This window comes from Gymnoscopelus braueri, assembly GCF_963280865.1.
Source record: "Gymnoscopelus braueri genome assembly, chromosome: 17".
In the NCBI taxonomy this organism is placed as follows: domain Eukaryota; kingdom Metazoa; phylum Chordata; class Actinopteri; order Myctophiformes; family Myctophidae; genus Gymnoscopelus; species Gymnoscopelus braueri.
Genome location: NC_137617.1, coordinates 652957 through 675320, shown reverse-complemented (window position 1 = coordinate 675320; position 22364 = coordinate 652957). Strand labels below are relative to the sequence as shown.

General features: G+C 41.3%; 2 protein-coding genes and 1 long non-coding RNA gene across 3 annotated transcripts in view; 2 read left to right on the top strand and 1 right to left on the bottom strand.

Annotated features, from left to right (window-relative positions):
* Positions 1 to 22364, bottom strand: part of LOC308105275 (limbic system-associated membrane protein-like) — a 213493-nt gene that overhangs the window by 104150 nt on the left and 86979 nt on the right. The window lies entirely within an intron of this gene.
* Positions 9296 to 10645, top strand: LOC308104498. The gene is made up of 4 exons (XR_013934828.1): positions 9296 to 9408; positions 9496 to 9645; positions 10320 to 10422; positions 10521 to 10645. It is a non-coding gene; the product is annotated as an uncharacterized lncRNA (long non-coding RNA).
* LOC308104324 (uncharacterized protein) lies at positions 13499 to 16475 on the top strand (the record flags this gene model as incomplete). The annotated part of the gene is made up of 6 exons (XM_080454733.1): positions 13499 to 13532; positions 13930 to 14005; positions 14134 to 14391; positions 15247 to 15418; positions 16023 to 16171; positions 16276 to 16475. Exons 3-6 carry the CDS (start codon positions 14259 to 14261, stop codon positions 16473 to 16475), a joined length of 654 nt encoding a protein of 217 aa, XP_080310859.1. The 5' UTR covers positions 13499 to 13532; positions 13930 to 14005; positions 14134 to 14258.

The window sequence follows — 22364 nt, the reverse complement described above, 5'->3', positions numbered from 1 at the left end:
TAAATGACGCTCGTTTTCAGACGTGAGATTTATCAAGGCTGGGTCCAAATGTACGCTCGGATCAGCTGTGTAGGATTCGTTGATAAATGTGACTTCGACGTTGGTGTACAGCCGAATATATGGAAAAATATACGCCGGTTTATATGCTGCGTTGTTAAATGAGGCACTATCTGTTCCCTTTTTATGTACATAGTAACCTGTACATGTTTTCAAATAAAGTACATAGTCTTTCTACATAAAATGATTCTATGCAAATAGAACCGCATTCTTTCACATGGCTAAAATGCATAGGCCATTCTATCATTATGCAGTGCTTTCATTCAATGGAAATATAACCCGAATCCTGATGATGATGGCTCAGGTCACCAGTTGCCTCACCTGTTAATGATCACATTATAATATGGATGGGCAGAGACCATTTTACTCCTCTTTGAGCCTGATGAGGTTCCTTTTTTATACACATAGTAACCTGTAAATGTACCTTGTTTTCACATAAAAGACACCTTCATGTGACGTTGACTTAGTGGTTACTTTGTAGATTTTGATGATTATTACAAAACATACAGCAACAGGTGTATGGGCTGAAGTGCCCATACATTTCGGCCATTTGAAAATAGCCGATCTACAAGCATTGTGAGCTTGTAGATCTGCTATTTTCAAATTATTATACATTTTATACATTTGAAAGTTTGTTTTTGCAGTTGGCTTTTAACATTGTTTGATGTAATTATTTGGATGTGCCGCTGTGTGTACAAGCTATATAGTAGTGTACCCTGTTGGATGGGTCTGTAGACTGGTAGTGACCCAACCAACATGGTGAATCTTGGCCACGCCCCCCAAATCACTCCCCCAGCCAAGCGAACTTTGCCAGCCCTATTTGAGATCAATAGCTCCAGGCACTTAGGAGAACCGGGCAGAATTTTTTTTGACATAAAAATGTGAATAAACAGCTGAGAGTTAGTGATATCGAAAAACGGGCTTCGCAGTCCCATGCAAATGTTAATGGTCAATGGCTGTGTGCAATTTGAGATCAATAGCTCCAGGCACTGAGGAGAACCGGGCAGAAACATTTTTGGGCTCACAGGTTTGGGCTCAGAGGTTTGTGGAATTATAGGAAGATAGGTATATATATATATATATATATATATATATATATACATTTTTAACTCAAATCTTTGGGGGTAGCTGGAACTAAATATTTTGAGATGGGGGTCCATCATGTCAATACCAAATACATGTCATTTTGGGTGGTCTTTGACATGAAAAAGTTTGAGAACCACTGATATTATAGCAACAAAAGTTTTTTCAACAAAAAAACTGTTTAGAAGACTTTTGTAGAATCCCCCAGAAGCAAAGATTTTAGTTTAAAAAGTTTGCTTTAAAAAAATATATATATTCAAAGATTTGCACACATTTTCACGATTAAAAAAGAAAAAGGCTGAGTAGCCAAAGTATAAGATAATGGTTAAAGTGGTTAAAATCTAAAATGTCAGATGCTTTCCTGATCTTAGGTTAATAGTGGGATATATCTGAGACATTCCATTGTGTGGGACCACCGTTTGTCAAAGGAAATGGTCAGGCTCATTGACGAGCCAAATACACAGGCGTCAGTTTAGATCAGATGCATGGCTCGGCTCTGAGTGAAGTATGATGCTCTGCACTCCACACTCTGACAGCTGTGCTGTCTGGAGCGCTCAAGGAGCACTTGATTCATAGTCAGGATGGCCTAGAGCAGGGGTGATGCAACTTTGATGATGGAGAGGGACACTATATTTCCACACTCACTCAAGAGGGCCACATTGCATATACTGCCGGGCAGTCAACGCCATTCTTTGTCACACAAAAGTAGCAAAAATAGCAGATCTACAAGCTTGTAGATCGGCTATTTTTGCAATTTTTTTATTTGAATCCTGATTTTTTTTTTGCTCTTTTTGAATTGGAATCCTGAAAAGTAACATTTTTTTGTGAACCCATTTTCTGCCATGCCACGAGATATGTCTTCATATATTGCCATGCTCCTGTACATTCCTACAAGTTTGGCTTGTACTGAGGCATCCCCCCAAAGTGCTAGGAGACATTGAATTTCTCCGTCTGTCCACTGAATGCTGCTCACCATTTCTCCTGTAAAAAATGATGCTTCACTATGATGCTGCTGCACTCTTTAGAAATCAGATTTGAATCAGATTTGAAACCACCTCTGACTGTGGCTCAAGTCGGATTTGTAAAAGTCGGATTCCATGTGACCTGTCTCTGTTCAGACTTCATAAAACTATCGGATTCGAATCTGGATATGGCATAGATCTGATTTAGGCTGGATTTGGCTGCCAGTGTATATAGAACCACTGTCCCCAGAGAAGTGGTTCTCAAACGATTTCATGTCAAGGACCCCTAATGATATGTATTTGGCTGCGGACCCCCATCTGAAAACATTTGTGGTAGATAAGTGTAAATTTGTGTTGTTAATTATGTTCCAAATTATTCCACATTTCTCAAATCTTTTAAGGATTTTGCAAATGTTTTCAAACATTGCGGATCTATAAGTTCCCAACATGCGGTGATGTGGCGCGTTGTGAACTTGTATGAAAAGTTAAAAAAATATATTTTTGGTACTGTGGTATTGCTACTTTTCCTAAAAGAAACAGAAGAATCTGAGTACTGTCTATGCATTTAAAACAGTGGTTGATGCACTGCTGTGAAATCATGTCCACCGCCGGTTACGGTTGCACTACATTTATGTAAAATACATTAAAATGTAAAACATATTCTTATTTGAGGCAAGGCATTGCCCTCCACGCTCACTGAACAGCCAAAGGGGGAGAGGAGGAAAAAAGCTCACTCCAGGAGAGTTACAACCTCACACATATTAGGACTTTATTTTAGTTACAGCTTCTGCCAAGGTCAGGTTGTTCTCCTGAGGAGATGCTCCCAGTCTTTCTGAGGTGAATTAGTGTGTGTTCCTATTTACTCAACCCCTCCTGAGAGACAGCGATGAAAAAGGAAAAGAAAACACATATACCTCCGGGGTCTAAAACCATGTTTTTGTGCAAAGCGTTGAGGGTGTGTTTGGAATAGTTGCTGTCGACCAGAAACCTTGTATCTCCATAATGATGTTTTTTTTTATATGTTGTGTTTTTTTTTCTTCCCCGAAATGAATTCCCTAATTCATCAGACAAGAGCGTCAAGCTAAAGTAGCCAAACTAGCTCGTCTACAAGCTCAGCTGCGGGCTTGTAGATCGGTATTTTTTTGCAATTTTTCAAACATTTTGAAAGTGGAAGTGAAAGTGGTTAAATGTGTCTATGTTGCTTTTTTAAATATATATATATAAATATTGAACTATTGAAAAGTATTTACAAGAGCTTGTGACTATATACATTGCATCCATTGGAACACAGATTTTTTTTTTTTCATTTCCTGAAAAATATCTAGTTTTGAATACACAGTTTGCGCTCGACAGCGACTTAAAAGACTGGGAAAGCATCTGTCAAATTAGATTTGAACCATTATCTTATACGGCTATTCAAAAATAGCAGATATACAAGCTCGTATACGAGCTTGTAGATCTGCTGTTTTTGGAAAAATCATTAAAAAAAATTGCAAATCTTTGAATATAATAAATTAAATATATTTTTAAGCTAACATTTGTAACACTTTTTTGAAATGTTGTATATTCAGTGGTTCTCAAACTTTTTCATGTCAAGGGCCCCCAAAATTATATGTATTTGGCCACGGACCCCCATTTTGAAAAATATTGTTCCAGGGACCCCCCAGAAGCAAATATTTGAGTTAAAAATGTTCACTTTAAAAATATATATATTCAAAGATGTGCACAGATTTTCATGATTTTTCAAAAATAGCAAGCTCATAGCGCGGCTATGAGCTTGTAGATCTGCTATTTTTTAATAGCCCAAAGTATAAAATAATGGTTAAAGTGGTTACACTGATGCGTTCCTGGTTTTATTGGTTAATATGAAAGTCTGTGGGGGGGGGCATGCAAGAGTGCACCTTTTTATGTGTGCACAGTATACGATTGCTTGCTATGCAGTACAACTGCAGCGTTTACCATTTTGCTCCCAATCTTGTTTTGTTGGGTGAAAAAACAGACACTCTACCTGCTCACACCTTTCTCTCACCTCTCCTCTCCTCTTCCCTCTCCTCCCATCTCATCAATATAAAACATGTGGTGGCCTTGCTTCTGGGCTCCGTACGGGCCTGCTCTGTGCTGCTCTGTGCTGCTCTGTGCTGCCTCTGGGACGCACATGTAAAATCCACAGCGTACAATAGCAGCCAGTAGTTCTATGAGGCTGAACTCACCCCATCATGTGAATATCATTTCTACTCTATTATCAGGCTGAAGCGCGCTTCCTGATGGAGGCAACACAGGTGAGGCAACGGAGGCTGTGTGTGTGTGTGTGTGTGTGTGTGTGTGTGTGTGTGTGTGTGTGTGTGTGTGTGTGTGTGTGTGTGTGTGTGTGTGTGTGTGTGTGAGTGTGTGTGTAGCCTGGGACCAAACGAATCTGCCAGTGCAAAAAAAGTGCCTTCAGATCAGGAAGCAGGCCGCGCTTTACCCAATCAAATGTAGTGGGCGGGATTCACGTGTCCGTCGATCCTTCCCCACTCGAAACAAACCGAAACTAATTTAACAATAGCGTCCGCGGAGCAGACAAAACCACGGAAAGATATTCACATTTTAACTTGCTCTTTCATCATAGAAACAAGTGGGCTTATAACCAAAATGATCCATGTTCTCTGGGAGAAGTGGTGTTAGTGTTCCGTGTAGAAATATTGTTAGTGGGAATGAAAACATAGTCGCACCACCGGAAGTGATGCGCTGAAGGCAGACCAAAACCCCGGTTTCCTTGCGCACGGGTGCTACGTCAACTTCCTCCCAAAGCCAACTGAGATAGTCAAAAACAGCAGAGGGCGCTGTTTTTCCTTTTCATTTGGCGATGGGTTCCCAGATTGGTGAGTGAGTGATTTGCATGGCATGTGGTTGTTTATGAGTGTGAATCCAGGAAAGTGCAGAGTGATTCCTCACTCCACTATACAGCTCCGAGATGAGGTTCCACTGGGATCTGTTCCGGAATCGGTGGACCGCCCACCAAGGGTACCTTTTTCGCCACATAGTATCCAAAAACGAATGGTAGTCTCCAAATTCTACAGATGTTTGAGGATGTTCCGGAACCCTAATTTTTTGGACCGCTGCGAAACAACCGCTTGAACCGCTTATTTTGTCAGCCTGTGACCATGTTTCCCATTCAACCCGGAAAAAATACCTTACGTCAGGTGCCAGTACTGCTCCCGGTTCAGCTACAATGGGAAAACATGTTAAAGGCCAATGTTAAAAGGTTGGCATTTGTTCCTCAATGTAATGCAAATGTGCCTGCGAATTTTCACCGCAATCGTACGCTGCGTTCATGATTCGCGGAATTTTGCTTGAAACGGGCCACTCCTGCAAAATATAGATGTCCATCTGCTGTCATTAACGATTAAAGAAACTACATGAACACTGTAGATGATAAGACCATTATCTGTCTACAGAGAAGAAAAACACACCTGCCACATTGTTAATGTAACAATTAACAAACAATAATTGCTACATGCCACCGCTTGTATGGCCTCATCAGTCAAGGAGCAGAGAAAATAATGAATTCCATTTACATAACATGTTTGATATGAGGTGTTGAAGATGATGGTTGCTTGGAGCAGAGGACCAGGGGAGAGTCAGACACCACATTCACATGATGCTTTTAATTAGGAGAGGTGCTGGAGTGCGTGCGTGCGTGCGTGCGTGCGTGCGTGCACGCACATGACTGCGTGGTGTGTCTGAGAGAGGCACTTATGTTAAGTGATTTCTCTCTTTAATCAGGGCTAATCTCCATTAACTTTCACAGCACAATGTCGATTCATTCATGGAGTCAAATTAATATGTGAGGAATATGGAGCTATGCTCACTGTCTGGGCTCAGTGTTAACTCATTAGCTGCCAGAAAAAAAACATTGTCTACGCTACCCTTGCCAGCGAGTGTTTTCACTATAACCTTTGAAAAATATTATTCTTCACAACGATCCACCCGACGATCGCTTTACAAGACGTAGGGTGTCTCGTAGACTAGGTGAAAAAAATATGTGCCGCCAACCACGACCCTCACGCACGGCATATTTGACTCCACGTTTCAAGCGTGCGTGTGTCAGCGTAATGATGACGTCACACCCGGTATCAGGGCCGCAGGGGGCGCTGAGATTCACACGCAGGTAGTGGCGGAAGCAAAGAGCCCTCTTGTTACCACTACATCCGGGTTGCACTTGTTGACTTCTAAACGAGGCAACATGTTGTGAGCTTGTAGATCTGCTATTTTAGCCTGACTTAGTTGCAACAAGAACAAAATTGGTAAATATCTGTGTGTGTGGTGGGTGTACCAATTCCACCCTTTCTGGACATAAAGTGCACGCCTTTCCAAAGAAAAGAGATTTGTCCAGGTCAAAAGGGGTGATTTTACTGCGTCGTCGGTGAAAGACCGACACTCCGTAATATGTGGAGCCCATTTCAGGGAGGAGGATTACATTCAAGGGGATCTCATCTCCCACAGAATGGGATTCAGGACTTTGGACCGGGTGAGACTTATGGAAGGTTCTGTACCTTCTATACAGTCGCCTGGACAAGCTTCTGTGAGTGCAAGATCCGCTGCTGCAGTTCATTGTTTGTCTCGGGTAAGTGTGGATCTAACTATCTTTTTGACGCTAACATGTGTTAGATTTGCAGGACTATCAAAAGTACATGTAAGCAGCAGTGGTGGAAAAAGTACTCAAATGTAAAAGTAAAAGTACCCTTGTTACAAATAAAAGTCCGGAATTAAAAATTTACTTGAGTACAAGTACAAAAGTATTGGTATCAAAATGAACCTCTAGAGTTAGACACCTACGTGCCACTGCCGAAGTGGGTCGGGGGACCACCGGGGGCAAAGGGGTCATTTTGGGCTTGTTTTCATAAACCTGGTTGCTTTTTTTCAATCGCTAAACCTGACAACACAGACCGCATGGGGTCGCACGCAGAACTGTTGTTTATGACGTTAGAAGCTACCAGCATGAGCAGTTATAATGCTATTCAACAGTGGTGGGAAAAGTACTCAAGTTTTGTACCTAAGTAAAAGTATCAATACTGCAATGAAGAAATACTCTGTTACAAGTAAAAGTCAGGTAATTCAAATTTACTTGAGTAAAAGTACAAAAGTATTGGCGTCAAAATATACTTACTATACTATACAAGTACTAAAAGTAAGAGTACTCATTATGCAGAATGTCCCATTTCACACGTTGTCATATTTCTACAACCTTTGATTGATTGATTGAATACTTTATTACAGTTGGCAAAGACAAGCACAGGGAAGTACAGTTCAAACAAGGTCATAAGTTGTGAGCTTGTAGATCGGCTATTTTCAAATAATCATAGGGGTGAAGTGGCGTATATTTTGTAATAATAATAATCTAAATCTATGAAGTAACTAGTAGCTAAAGTTTTCAAATAATTGTAGTGGAGTAAAAGTAGTGAAAATTGTTACATACATTTTTATTTGTACAGTACTTGAGTAAATGTACTGAGTTACTTTACACCACTGCTATTCAATGTCTGATATCCTATGTACATTTAGTATCATGTGTAGTATGTGATCTATTTGCAGGCTCATGTGCAAATTAAAATGTTACAAATTGTTATCCACATGCAAAAGCTTGAGGTACAAGAATATCATTATCTAATGCAAGCTGTTTCCTAAGTCAGTGGCTCTCATTGTATTGTCAATGACACGTTAGGCTGCAGACCCCATTTGAAAATATTTTGTACTGTAGACTATCTTGTCATGTAAAATCAGGTTTCCTACACAAGTATGGAAAGTCTGTAATGATAAAAGTGTTTTTCATGGCGTTCGGAGCAGGCAGCAAATGTTTTTTACCACTGTGTAAGAGCACAGGCCAGAGTGAGTTTGATTCATTGAAAGCAAGGTTATGATCAGATCAAGTAGATTGTGTCGTGTATCAGTATTCAAGACTGATGAATATGAAGTTAATATGCTATTAATACATTATGAACACAAATTGTCAAGAATGTTCCATGTTAGACTGTGGGGGAGAACAGCTGCTGTAGTAGTCTGCTACAGAGGTAATTAGGTTAAAACTCTGGGATCCTGTCTATTGTCTTAGGTGCGAACCTAAAACACCACACCCAGCCGAGTTCTGTGTTCCCAAAAAGGCGCATTCTAATTATGCGATCTAATCATGCATGTTGCCATGTCTCTCTCTCTCTCTACAGCCAGCTGTTAAAGAAATAGACTTAAACTGAATTCTTGTAAATTATAACTAGCTCACAGTAAAAGCTTATTCTATAGTAAGTACAGAAGTGTGAACAAATGTGGTTGGGGAGAAACCAGTTAGTTGCATGTAGACTTTTCTTCTTGAATCTAAGGAAAACGCCAAGTCCTTTTTAAATCATCTCTTTCTGTCTAAATCATTCATACAAAGTTGAATACATATATGTGTGGTCTTATTTTGAAGGTAATAAGGTGTTAAACAAAGATTGCATAATATGAGCTTGTGTAAAAATATAGTTTTATAAATAGGTTAAAGTAAATTGTCATGAGTCAGTGTAAAGAAGGTAGAGCCATTGAAAGGCTAGCCCAAGAAGGTCTATTGTTCTAAAAAAAACCTGTGTTGTGAGTGGTCAGACGGAGGTCCTAGTAAAATATCTGTTTGCTTATAACATGGTGCTATTGTGAGAAACAGGACGTTCTGTGTTTTTCGGCTACACACAGTTGTCACGTTCAACAGGACAAAGCAGGTCCTATGAACAAAGATGCGGAATACAACATTGAACCCTGTATTTGTTGCCTTTTTGACAATAAAAAGATTGTTGGAAATGACTCCTCCGGACTCTAAAGGATTGTGATTTATTCCCACCCAGAGAAACATCTCTCCTCCGTCTTCCAAATGGGCTCAGATACCACAATTGCATATGAACATCCCTTAGTTCTGTTACTTTAGTGTAGGGGTTGAAGATATTCAATTATTTCCAATATTTGAAAAGGTTGAGAACCACTGAGCTAGGTCCACAGTCCGTGCCCTGCCTGCGGTCTAAGTGTTGGAGTGTAATTAATAATAGTGAAATAAAACTTTTTCTCATTTTAATAGGTACCTCCTGGAACCCACTATGAGAACCGTAAACACTGAATGCTCCTTTTTTTTAACAACAGACGCTTCAAAGCCACTCTGCGACTCCTGACGTGACAGAGGAGCCTATGATGGAAGAGGAGGAAGCTGGCCTATCTTCTGAACCCTCTCTTCCACCCTCTGAGCCACAAAGGGAGTCGGCACACAAGGCAACTCAGTATAGCTACCGGAGACCACCACACCGTTCTTTGGGTAGGTTTTAATTTGCTTTGCACGTTTTAACCAACACTGCCTTTTATAGAGAATGGTTACGATTATATCACTTGTTGTTTTCTACAGGCATCCAGGTTTTCCCCCAGATGTTGTCCTTAGGGACACAGGCAGTCCCCCAAATGGTGTCTGTGGAAACACAGACAGACATTTCAAGCTTTGAGGCAAGTCCGATGCAAAGCCAATGCACCATCTCTCAGAGTGATAGCGAGCAGTCAGGTGAGGGGCCGTGCAACCAATTATAATCGATATTGATATACTTTTTTTGCAATAGCAATTTTGGTGGGGCACGGTGGCGCAGTCGGTAGCGCTGTCGCCTCACAGCAAGAAGGTCCTGGGTTCGATTCCCGCAGGGGACGGCGCTGGGGGCGTGTTCTCTCCTCCGCGTCATCAGTGCCCATACCCTAGGTGGGTTTGGCGAAAGGGCCTTTCTGTGTGGAGTTTGCATGTTCTCCCCGTGTCTCCTAGGGTAGGTACCCTCACAAAAACATGCAGTAATCCTGGTCACTATACTGCCTCCCCCTGGCCAGCTGGGGCGCCTGATGGAGGGGAAAGGAACTGGTTGGAATAACGTGTTCCTTCCACACGCTACGTCCAACCAGGGAAACTCTCCCCTGTCAGGTGACAAGAAGGTCAGTTGGCTCTCATGCATTGAAGGAGGCATGAGCTCGGCCCTGGCCTCCCTAGGTTGGCAGAGGGAAGGTAGTGCCCAGGATTACATAGACAATTGGCACTGGGTGTAAAAAATAGGGTTACAAAATCGTGGGATAAAAAAAAAAATCATCATCACTATCATTTTTCCCCCTACCGAATGAATGATATTAATTGCTTTTAAAATCAGAATGTGTTAATTATGTTGATGAACTAATCGATGTATCGACTAATCATTTCAGCACCAAAGAAAGGTGATGACAATTGGGTTCCAGAGGCTGAAGACGAGCTCTTCTCTGAGAACTCTGATGACTCGCCACACCTTGAAGCATCCTCTGCCCCTTGGTAAGACACACTACACAGTTACACTAATCTGTTCATGTCACGATACTGACTGTTCAGTGTTAATCAAACTTTAGTTTCTTTCCTTTATTTTTTCTCAGCTATATTGATAAGTATATAGTGTGTCACAGCCAACTCATGGAGCTGTTTGCCACTTGCCTGAGCTGCTGTGAGGCCACGCAAGCCAGCATACAGAGACAGGAGGGGACATTTGTGAAAATCCAACCCTGCACCTGTAGAAAGCTGTGGTGGCGTGTACCCTCTTGGAATGCGTCAATGTCATGCATTCACTTTGCATAGTGGACTTCATGTGTTTTGTCTGATCTTAGTGCAGTTTGAAGCGGGTTATCACTTTGCATTATGCTAGTGCTTTCAGCATAAAACCAGTGTCTTATGCTGAATTCTGTGTTTTTTCTTCTTCAAAAACTTTCTCACTTTATTCCTCAGCCATAAGAAAGTACACACAGACAGTACACCACTGATCATTTGAATATATTTCATAGGTCTGTTCAGCATGTGGATTCAAGAGGGTTTGGCGAAACCAGTCAATGCTGCACAGAAACATGCCTGAGTGCAACCTGCAGCTGAGTGGAGCTGTACACTTTTCAGGGTGTATGCCCCAGCAGACATTCAGAATGCTCCAGCTATTTGGCCTACAGTGCACCAGCGTGAACACCTACTTCCGCCATCAGCGCTACTACACCATTCCCACCGTCATCCAGGCCTGGCAGAGCCAGCAAGCCAGTATCCTCAGTGAGCTGAAGGAGATGGAAGGAGGATTGATTCTGTCTGGAGACTGCAGGTTGGTTACCATGCTCATTGTTATATTCATCATTAGAATATACACATAAGTACAACATTAATAATTTGTAAATTAAGACATTTGGCATCTATCCATAATTTTGCTCTTGCCTTGTGCTTTTTACAGATCGGACAGTACAGGACACTGTGCCAAATACGGGACATACTCCCTTATTGAGGACAGGCTGAATAAAGTCATTGGCCCCGATTCATAACGAGGGTCGTAAATATGGGGTAAATAAAGTTTGTAAAGGAGGTCGTATTTTGGTAGTCACAAACGGACGTGCAATTCCCAAAGGGGTTCGTATATCACAGAGACGTGCGTACGACCAGTGCGTATGACCAGGTGTGATGATTACTCTGGAAGGCTGCATCCAGAGCCATAAAGAGAGTTCTGACACTAGCGTCGACTCCCATTGTAAGAATGGAATGCGGAAGTGCTCTGTCTATCTCAATGAGATAGTTCCAATGTTTGGAACTATAGCCCATAGGAGCCCGCTTTGCGGCGAGATCAAAGCGTGTCGCTACTCTCTTTTCTACACTCTGGCTGCATCCAACAGCATCCAACTTCAACGTCACCGTGCTGAACCGTGCTAAACAGCGTTGCCATGTCCGCTTATTATAAGCGAATTTGGGCTTATTTTTCTGTAAAGTTGCTTGTAAATATTGGTAGCTGTGGGGACCGCGGTTTTTTGGGCTTGTTTCTAAAGTGTAGTTGGTTATTTGGGCTTGCTTCACAATTGTTCAATTGTTTTAACCGGTGGTTCTCAAATATTTTTATGTCATGGACCCCCAAGTTAATATGTAGGCTAATTTATCCCTATAAGCCCCATCTGAAAATGTTTTGTGCCAGCTGGAGGCAGATTTGTGTTGTTAGAATGTTTAAAAAATCTTCCAAATATTGCACATTTTATTACAAGATTTTTTTTTAATATAGCAAATCTACAAGCTCACAACGGTTTAATTAAAGTGCTTATAATGGCCTAAGTGCCAGTTGCTTCTTTTGGGCTTGTTTTCCTAGACCTGGTTGCTTATTTCTCTCACAACATCTGGCAACGCTGATCAAAGTTTGAAGTTCAACTCCGCCTCGTCTAAAGATAACAGATGCGGCTTCGCATCGCCTTGACAACTTACTGTTCTGTCTGGAAGCGGATCACGTAATAAATGCTCTCATGTGTAATGAGAATAAAGAAGTTTACAAGGTTTAACCCCATTACCAAATAAAAGGCTAATAAAACGTGGAAAGGATATATATAAGCCTTTTCTAATGAACATTGCGCACCTTTACCAAGGTAAAAAGATGATGAAATCCAGCATACAAGTGGAACGCTGCTATCCGATTATGGACCAGAGCTTATTGATTACTTATTGATTAAATTAGTGCATTTTTGATTAATATATCACTGTCCTACGTCGGAATGGGGAATATTAGATCTTCTGGACACAGCTTTCATCCACTATTAGTTTCGTCTACAGATGGTAATATTTATTAGGCTGTTGTGTGTGGTGTTCATGTGATCAAAATACAGTAGAGTAGCCTACAGTAGACTATTAGCCTACAAATTAATACCGCGGCACGGACAGAGGTGCGTCAGTCCCTCCGCAGTTTCATTAAGGCATCATTAGCCTATTTTCATTATTACGTGACACTTTGGCTGAGATGGCCCGCTCTAAATGCAACTGATAGCCTAGAAAATAAATAAAAAGCGGTGGAATCTACATCATGTCTATATGATGCATAGGCTACAAGCAATATATCGTTTGACATTTATTTAAAAAAAAATTATATATATGTGTTGACAAATGTTGGGCACATATATATTTTATTTGAGGTTTGCCACTGTTGTAATTGATTTTGGCATGAAGAATAAAGCATTCTAAAGACATACGCACATTTCAGCCCTGGTAAGACAGCCTCGGGGCTGACCTGAGAACGTGCGCACCTGACGCACAAAACACAGACCAAAAAACCTTTATGAATCCGACTGCAGGTGTAGGATTTGTCCTAAATGCCGGTAGGTACAAAATATGGTCGTAAATCCCTTTATGAATCGGGGCCATTGACCTTCAGCTTGTACAGGTCTGTTATTCATGCCTCATGTACCTTCTGCCATATCTATGCGGCTACATTCTACTTTGTTTGTGTTTGGGATTCCCATTTGTTTAGGTTTGTTTTTTGTTTGTCTGATTGTGCTCAGAGTTCAGAAGTTGCTAACAGCAACTGGTGTGAGATAGAGGGCCTGCAACGCAGCATCAAGTTGAAGGAGCAGGACTTGAAAGTCGCAGTCCTTGTCACCGACAGAAACCGCCAGGTACAAGTGACAGACAGACACACACAAACACACACACACACACACACTTTCTCTGGTGATAGTTGAATTGGCAGAAAAATCATGGGGGATATTGGTATAAACTAAGGGAGGCCACGTCAAGGGTAACCAAATAAATGTTGGCAGTGGAATTGGGGATATTTACCTCTGAAAGCTGTTGAATAAAGTCTCCTGTGTTTATAAGATGGCAATTTGGTTACAATGGGTCTCACGTGGCGATCAACTTGTGGCGATCAAGAAACTGAGAGGGGCTCTGTGGTGATAGATTACTTTTTGTATTTTTTTCACTTTAGAAATAGAAATATTTGAATGTGAATGCATTTCAAGTTTACTTGAAATAATTCTGACATATATCTGTACAATTCAACTAATTCTGCAGGTAGCAAAATGGGTGCGAGATGTGCTGTGAGCTGAAGGAACACAACACTTCTTTGATATCTGGCATATTGCCAAATGTAAGTATTTGTCCTTGAAAATACATGGCTACATGGAAGGCAAGACCAATCACAGTAGTTCAATTTTGTCAGTGCGATTTTAAAGTGTGTGTTTGTGCGTGCGCGTGTGTGTGTGCGTGCAATAACAGCCGTAGGCAAGAAGTTGGATGCCCTTTCAAGAGAACGTGACTGTGAGGTTATAAAGCTCTGGAAGCAGTCTTTTGTGAACCACCTCTACTGGACCGCCGGTTCTACTCCCAGTGGCAATGCAGACATGATGGAGGCAAAGTGGAGAATCCTTGTCAATCATGCTCAAGACATACATGAGCATGACACTCCTGCATTCCCTGCCTGTCAGCATGAGCCATTGGAAGGAGAGGACAGAAACAAGGAGTGGCTTGAACCAGGTATCTATCGCTCAGGAATGTGCACAAGTTAACTTTTTCATGATCTGTTAGTTTGTTGATGGTCTGAATGAATATCCATGTGAATTAAGCAATATTACACGAGCGGGTGTGCTTTACCGTCATTATTGGCACGCCAGTGATGCGGTCAGGAATGAGGCGAAGCCGAGTTCCGCGAGCATCACTGAAGTGCCAATAATGTAAGGTAAAGCACACCCTCGAGTGTAATATTGCGATTATACAACAGTTACCAACAAAACACATCCAAATGTATTCATATTGTGGGGCAATTCATAAAAAAAATTTTTCGCTATTATCCGTTTCCCTGTAAAGAGAAGAGTTTATTTGACTGAGACATTAAATAGTCCCTGTAGCAGCGCTCTGAGACACCGTCTCATCAACACAGCTGAGCTATCAATGCTTGCGCAGTGGAATGAATTCCAGTAGGCTATATGCTCCGTCATACGACCGTGTCACGTGGCCAAAATAACTGATCTACAAGCTTGTAGATCGGCTCTTTTCGCCGTGCAATACCTGGCGACGCGTTGTGAACTTGTAGATCGGCTATTTTCGCCGTGCTGTTTGTTTTCCTACCGTGGGACAGCGTGACGTCACAGCACAGCTGTGCCATATATGGTCTAATCAGGTGCGGACTGCAGTGCGGAGTGATTTATTAATGTGATTAGGCCCGTACTATCATGCTGGTTTGAACCACGGCTAGATAGCTATTTCAACCAATCAGATTGCTTGGTCGGAACTACCTGTTGTATAATAACCTTTCACAAATATGTACAAAAAAGCATATGATCAGGGAGAGATTGAAAAATCAGTTGATGCTGATGTTGTATGTGTGTGCAGGTTCATCAGCAGCTGTTCAACTGGAGGCTCTTGTGAGTCAAAAACTGTTCATCAAAGATGTACGGCAGCTATCTCCCCAGAACCAAACCTACTCACTCGAGGCGTTCCACTCCCTGATGATCCGCTTTGCCCCAAAGCACACAGGGTTCTCCTTCCTTGGAATGCATAGCAGGTACAGTCAGACTATTAAGGATCAGTGTCGTAAGATAATTTGGTTTTGGCAGTAAAAATGCTAAATTAGAAATTTCAATACATTGAAATTTCAGAATGATTAAGTAAATGTATTCTGAATGAAAAGATCTTATCCTCATTACAGTAGAATAAAGAGTCACCACCGCACACTCCTCTGTGTACACAATAAGTTTTTGCAATCGGCAGCTACGAGGGTGTGGCGACTCTTATCCCACAGTGTTTATTTCGTTGGCTGGCACCTTGCAAGGACTGGTGTGCACTTGCACCCTTGGTAACTGTGCCTTCATCCTCATCTCTAAATGGAGGAGAGACATGCGCAATCCACAACCAAACTTGGGCAGGTGCTAAGCAAAAAAATATAACATGAAAACTGAAAGAGAACGCTTGCACACTGCAGGCTCCAGTTGTAGGATTTATTTTATTACACCTGAGTGCTGCTGTGATGTTTCGGGCTCTTGAAACGTCACAGCAGCACTGTTCTTACAACTGGAGCCTACAGTGTGCGAGCGTTTCAGTTTTCATCCTCATCTCTGACATTAATTATCATAAAATGTATTATCATAAAATGTTTCTCCTTTCCATAGGCTCCTTTTAGCAGCTATGCATTACAACCACAATGGGAACAGAACAGTGGCCACTACTAGTGCTGGAGAACCACGCTACGCAGTGTCCTACCCTAGGTTCCGTAAAGGGCAACATGTTGCGCATCCCATCAAAGACAAACCATCTTACGGTGTGTGTTCAATAACTATTTGGAATTATCAACAATTTGCATATTTGGAAATACTGCTATACTTTTAATGTGTGTGTTTCAATATAATATTCTCTTCTCTTCAGACTATGCATTTGATTTGATGGGCTCTTTGAAGGACCAATACACCAGAAGTCCATCAGCCCTGAGAGCCGTCAGTGAAGGTTTGGCTGCTGCTGCTCCTGCCCCCATTGCAAGAACCTTCCAACAGGTCGACAAGGCTGAAGCTGTGACTCAGTACCTGACACAGCAGTCCCGCTTTTCTTCTGGCCACCAGGATCGCTAGCTCTGCTCTGCTCTGTCCTCTTGTGTGTGTGTGTGTGTGTGTGTGTGTGTGTGTGTGTGTGTGTGTGTGTGTGTGTGTGTGTGTGTGTGTGTGTGTGTGTGTGTGTGTGTGTGTGTGTGTGTGTGTGTGTGACTGACAAAACTGTGCACCTAGTGAGACAATGGACTGGTCTTAACACACACACAACACGTGACATTATATTTCACAGTAAACGTGAGGGTGGTATGGGTGTTCCTAATTTTGAATGGACATATATTGCTACGGCTCTTCCATTTGTTAAATATGCTGAACAATGATGACCAGTATGTGAGAGAGCTTGCACGCTCATCTCTGTTCTTGGACCTAAAACGACTTAAGGTCCCACTGGCATGTGGCTCGGATCCTAGCTTCCTAGGCTTCAGGAGGAAACTTAGTGGAAAGCTACTGTAGACAGTCGCTTCTCCCAGCTTCGGTGTGTGGTCAGACTGGCCGGACTTAAACGATCTGTGCTGTTGGGCTGATGTTACTTTGAAGTGGGTAGGGTCTAACTCTGAGGCGTTGGCTGTCTCTGAGGACTTTATATCTGACCCCAGTATTTCTGTCAGAGCATCTATGACTGTGTGTGGAACAGAACACCAACTCCCACTGATTAATTAGATGTTAAAAAATGTTGCTTTAAATGAATGCATTGTTATCTTTACTCTGAAAGCGAGGTTGCAGGTTTTACCATCTAAACTTAACCTCTCCATCTGGTTTCCAGGCAACCATGCTCCTCACTGTATACATCATGGTCTTGAACAAATAGCTGAAACCATGTCCCACATCCTAAACGGGTGCCATGTATACAGGGGACTCTACATAAGTATCCATGACAGAATAGTGGATCTGATATCAAAAGATATCTCTTCTATTTTCAGGTCCTCCATTATGCTGTGTAAGCATTCTACTGTGAAGCCGAGCATGTTTAGCCTGTGTAATGATGATTCTGTGTTCTCTAACATTTCAGCTAACACCCCTGATGTCATTGTTGTTAATGAAAACCATAGAGAGGTGTTCATTCTCGAGGTTGGCTGTACTTTTGATTACAGCTTAGAGGAAGCCTTCCTAACCAAAGTGCTAAAATATCATCAGCTAGAGCAGACCATCTCTCAGCTAGGCTACAGATGTAAACTTTTAGTTTTTATCTTTGGAAGCCTAGGGCACGTGCACAAGTTGGTTGTGAGGGGTCTTCAAATGGCCGGCCTCTCCAAAAGGAGGGCTAAACAATTAGGGTGTTTTCTGTCTTTGAAGCACTCACCCTCAGCTATTATAGGAAGCCGCTCAATTTGGAGGAGGCGTTGTTTCCTTTACCCATGATTGTATGCCATCTTTCGTTTTGTATGTAACAATGCTCTGCCTTACATGCACTTTGTAACTGGCTGTTTCCCCATTATCTGACTGCACTGGCAGTGTTTGTCCTTTGTACATCTTGTACTTCTGTTTATGTGGACATAAATAAATATTTCAAATGTGTGTCTGTCTGTGATAAATAAATGTTTTCTTCAACTCAGTCTATATCTTGCGTTTGGCTTCCCCTGTGGATAACATTAACAGATGATATACTTCTGTTGTGTAAGCAACTGCTCTTTAGGTAAGCACTTTGACATAAATGCTAGCCTACTTCTTGATATCTGTTAATGACATGTATTTACATTTTGACAACCTGGTCTGTAAGTAGAAGAAAATATTGAATGTTGACTATACTACACATGACCGTTTACTGTGTAAGCAGCAAATGATGAGTAAATCATTTTGTGTTTTTAATCAAAACCCTGCATGGTTATTACGGGGCCAGAGCTCAGCTCTGGACCTGTTTTATTATTCCCTGTATTCTGTTTCTTCTGCCACTTTTCGCAGTTCTGGGTGAACCGTGCTGTCGCTTTTTACGAAACTCTGCCATATGGTAGATGGTCATGAAAAACTATCAAGAAATAAATCTCACAATCTTTCGTCAAAAGGTGGCGCTATAGCACTCAATTGAAAATGCCAACTTTGAACAGGTACAACTCATGCCCTGTTTGACCTACAGCCATAAAACTTCAATACACACATGCGTCTACTCATGATGAACAACTTTAACCCTCTGACTTTTGACCTCTGACCTTTAGATCTCCCACCATTTTGAATTATATGAAAAACAGTTAAAACCTATCTCCTCCTGGGATTTTTGAGTAATCTGCACGAAACGTTTTACACATGAACTTTGGACCTATGCCGACAAACTGATGCAAAAGATTTTCCATAAGTGAAAAAATGAAGCTTTAATGAGCCAATGAATATTGCAGTTTTATGACAATTATTCATCTGCCCCTAACACATACATGCAGACTCACATTTCTTTGAAACTTTGCGTTAATGTTGAGGGTCATTCCAAATATTACTGAAACCAATCTTACTCCAATTGGTCAAAGGCGGGCGCTATAGCGATTTTTTGAAAGTGCAAACTTTAAACAGGCAAAAGTCATGCCTCGTTTGGCCGACAGCCATTAAACCTGTTTACACATGTGCCTTGACTCATGAGGAACACATGTATCACGTTGACCAGTAAGCTCCGCCCTTAGATTGTCCGCAATTTTGAGCAGTTTGAAAAACACTTAAACCCAGGATTTTTCAGCTATTTGCGTGAAACTGTATCATCTGTGTGATCTCCTTTTTCACGGGTTCTTGTCTGTTGGTCCAATGGCTTCTCCCTTAAACGTGTGCCTCACAACCTGAAGGTTGCCAGTTCAAGCCTCACTTGATGCGGACTTCATTAAAGTTGCATTGCACACAACATGATTGTGTCAATTAGTACATGTGCAATTGTTAAACATAACCTGAAATACTTATTTGAGAGGGTATGTTTTTGCAATGTATGACATACTTCATTCTGAAAATAGCCGTTCTACAATCTCAAAACTTTTCAGATAGCAACGTGTTTCTGAGCTTGTAGATCGGCTGCTTTCACTGGTTCACTTTTATCTTCAACAGACAACCTCAGCCTGGACAAAGCTATAGCACTATAGGTAATGTTGCAGCCCGTCAATCCAAAGGTTGAGGGTTCGATTCCTGTTAATGGCAATAGGTTGACACGTCCAATCAATCCATTCTGCTTCCATCCTTCTCTGTCTTCAATCTATTGTTTCCATGTCTCTCTCTCTTCAATCTATTCCGTTTACATGTCTCTCTCTCCGCCCTTAGATTGTCTGCAATTTTGAGCAGTTTGAAAAAACACTTTAACCCAGGATTTTTCAGTTATTTGCGTGAAATGGTATCATCTGTCTGACCTCCGTTTTCACTGGATCAGGTCTGTTGGTCCAATGGCTTCCCGCTTAAGTGAATGTTTCACAACATCAAGGTTGCCGGTTCAAGCCTCACTTGGTGGAGACTTCATTTAAAGTGCATTGCAAACAACAAGACTGCATTAATGAATACAAATGCAATTGATAAAGATAACATGAAATGCTTATCTGAGAAGGTCTGTTTTTGCAATGTATGACATACTTCATTCTGAAAATAGCCGATCTACAATCTCAAAACTTTTCAGATAGCAACGTGTTTCTGAGCTTGTAGATCGGCTGCTTTCACTGGTTCACTTTTATCTTCAACAGACAACCTCAGCCTGGTCGAAGCTATAGCACTATAGGTAGTGTTGCAGCCTGTCAATCCAAAGGTTGAGGGTTCTATTCCTGTTAATGGCAATAGGTTGACACGTCCAATCAATCCATTCTGCTTCCATCTGTCTCTCTCTTCAATCTATTGTTTCCATGTCTCGCTCTCTTCAATCTATTCCGTTTCCATGTCTCTCTCTCCGCCCTTAGATTGTCCGCAATTTTGAGCAGTTTGAAAAACACTTAAAGGGGAACTTCGCCGATTTTGCTGCCCATAGCGTCAAATTACATTTTCCGCAGCTCTCACCTTATGTCCGCACTACATGACTGCAGGTGACTACAGGTGTAGTTCAGATCCAAAGCAACCCCCATAGCTCAAAGGACCGGCCCCGAAGGTGTCACCGTAACATTGTTCAACCTTCTTTCCCCACTCGACCACTCCCATTAGCTACCTCACATGTACTAACCTCGCATCACCAGTCTTTCCACCTCGGAGGAAACATGTACTATCATGGCGTCTGCAAACATATCAGAGTTATACTTTAGTACCCGGACCCACACGCAGCTATGCGGACAGTGTGGAGCAACAAACCCGTCGGGGATTTTTCCTAGTGGAACTGACAGAATGTACACGGACCGTGGACGGTGGACGCTTGTCTCTCGAGTAAGTAAACATGCTGTAAAGTTGCCACATCACTATAATCTCATGTTGTATCCCTCGGGTAGACTAAACTAGCTTGTGGAGCCGTGGCGTGAACGGAACGTTTGTTATTGTTGAGTTTGCCTGTAGCCACGGAACTCCATGTCTTTTTTTTTGGGAACATGACTGTCATGGCGGAACTTCAACCTGGTTTTGGCACTTTCTCCATTCACAACCCTTTCATCTACATAAACGTTCATATTTCAAATATAAAGTTCTTACCCCGTGGCCACAGATGTTACAATTGGAATCGGATGGGTCTAAGTACCCGTATCTTCCGTATTTTTAAATAAAAAAAACATTTAAATCCGAATGGTGGCCATTTTCTCTTAGATGTATAATGTATCAGAGTGCAATATACATCCCAACCGATAGGGTCGCGTAATTGAAAGCATAAGGAGAAAATGGCCACCGATTGGATTAAAATGCTTTTTATTAAACAATACGGAAGATACTGGTACTTAGACCCACCTGATTCAAATTGTAACATCCGTGGCATGAGGTCAGCACTTTATATTTGAAATATGAACGTTTATGTAGATGTAAGGTCTGTACATGTAGAAATTGCAAACACCAGGTTGAAGCTCCGCCATGACTGACATGTTTCAGAGCTACTCACGACGACGTATGACGACGTATTTTCGGGACCTAGGTCCCGAAAATAGCAGATCTACAAGTTCACAACGCGTCGCGGACTCGACACTTTGTGAGCTTGTAGGTATGCTATTTTTGGTGCGCATGCAACTAAGAATAAATTAGGTATCACGTCGGATGATATCCATGTAAACTAAATCTAATCTAATGTGTTCTTTCCAATGACAGGACAGAAAGTTGTCATCAGCCTGCAAAAATGAAGGAACTGCAGATGAAGACCTGGGACACTACAGCCATATTTTTTTTTCTAAATAAAACGGTTACATTTACACACTGCTTGCTCTACTCATTGGTATATTCTACATTGTGTAAGCATTTATAATGACAAAATGTATTTACACCCAATTCTATAAGGGTTCTTTTGAACTGTTTCATGATAGGAGATGGTTTTTCATTTGGCAGAATGGTACATAATTACATGACTGTAAGCATTACAGATATAATAGTGAAAAACTCTTGTACATTCTGTTAGTATTTACTTCTACATGCACTGCAAAAAATGGCCATCTAAAAATAAGAAAAAAAATATGTAATACAAGTGTATTTTGATTGAAATAAGCAATCTAATCTGCCAATGGAACTAGTATACTTTAGCTTGTCAAGATGTCTTGAAATAAGATGTGATATGTGGGCTTTCAAGATAAAAATACATCTTGGAATTAGTAGGAAAAACTAATTGTGAGCTATATTAACTAATATTAAGTTATATAATAGATCAAATATTTCTTGAAGTTAGCTGGAAATACTCAAATTAAACAATTGTTACTAATATTAGGAAATGCTTTTTGTGTCATAATAAGACATTTTGTCCTGTTTGGCAAGCCTATTCATTTCAAATCAAGCATATGCATCTTATTCTAAGCTCTACAAAAGTGATATTGTTCTAGATATAAGACCCATCACCCAGTTTGGCAAGCCTATTCATTT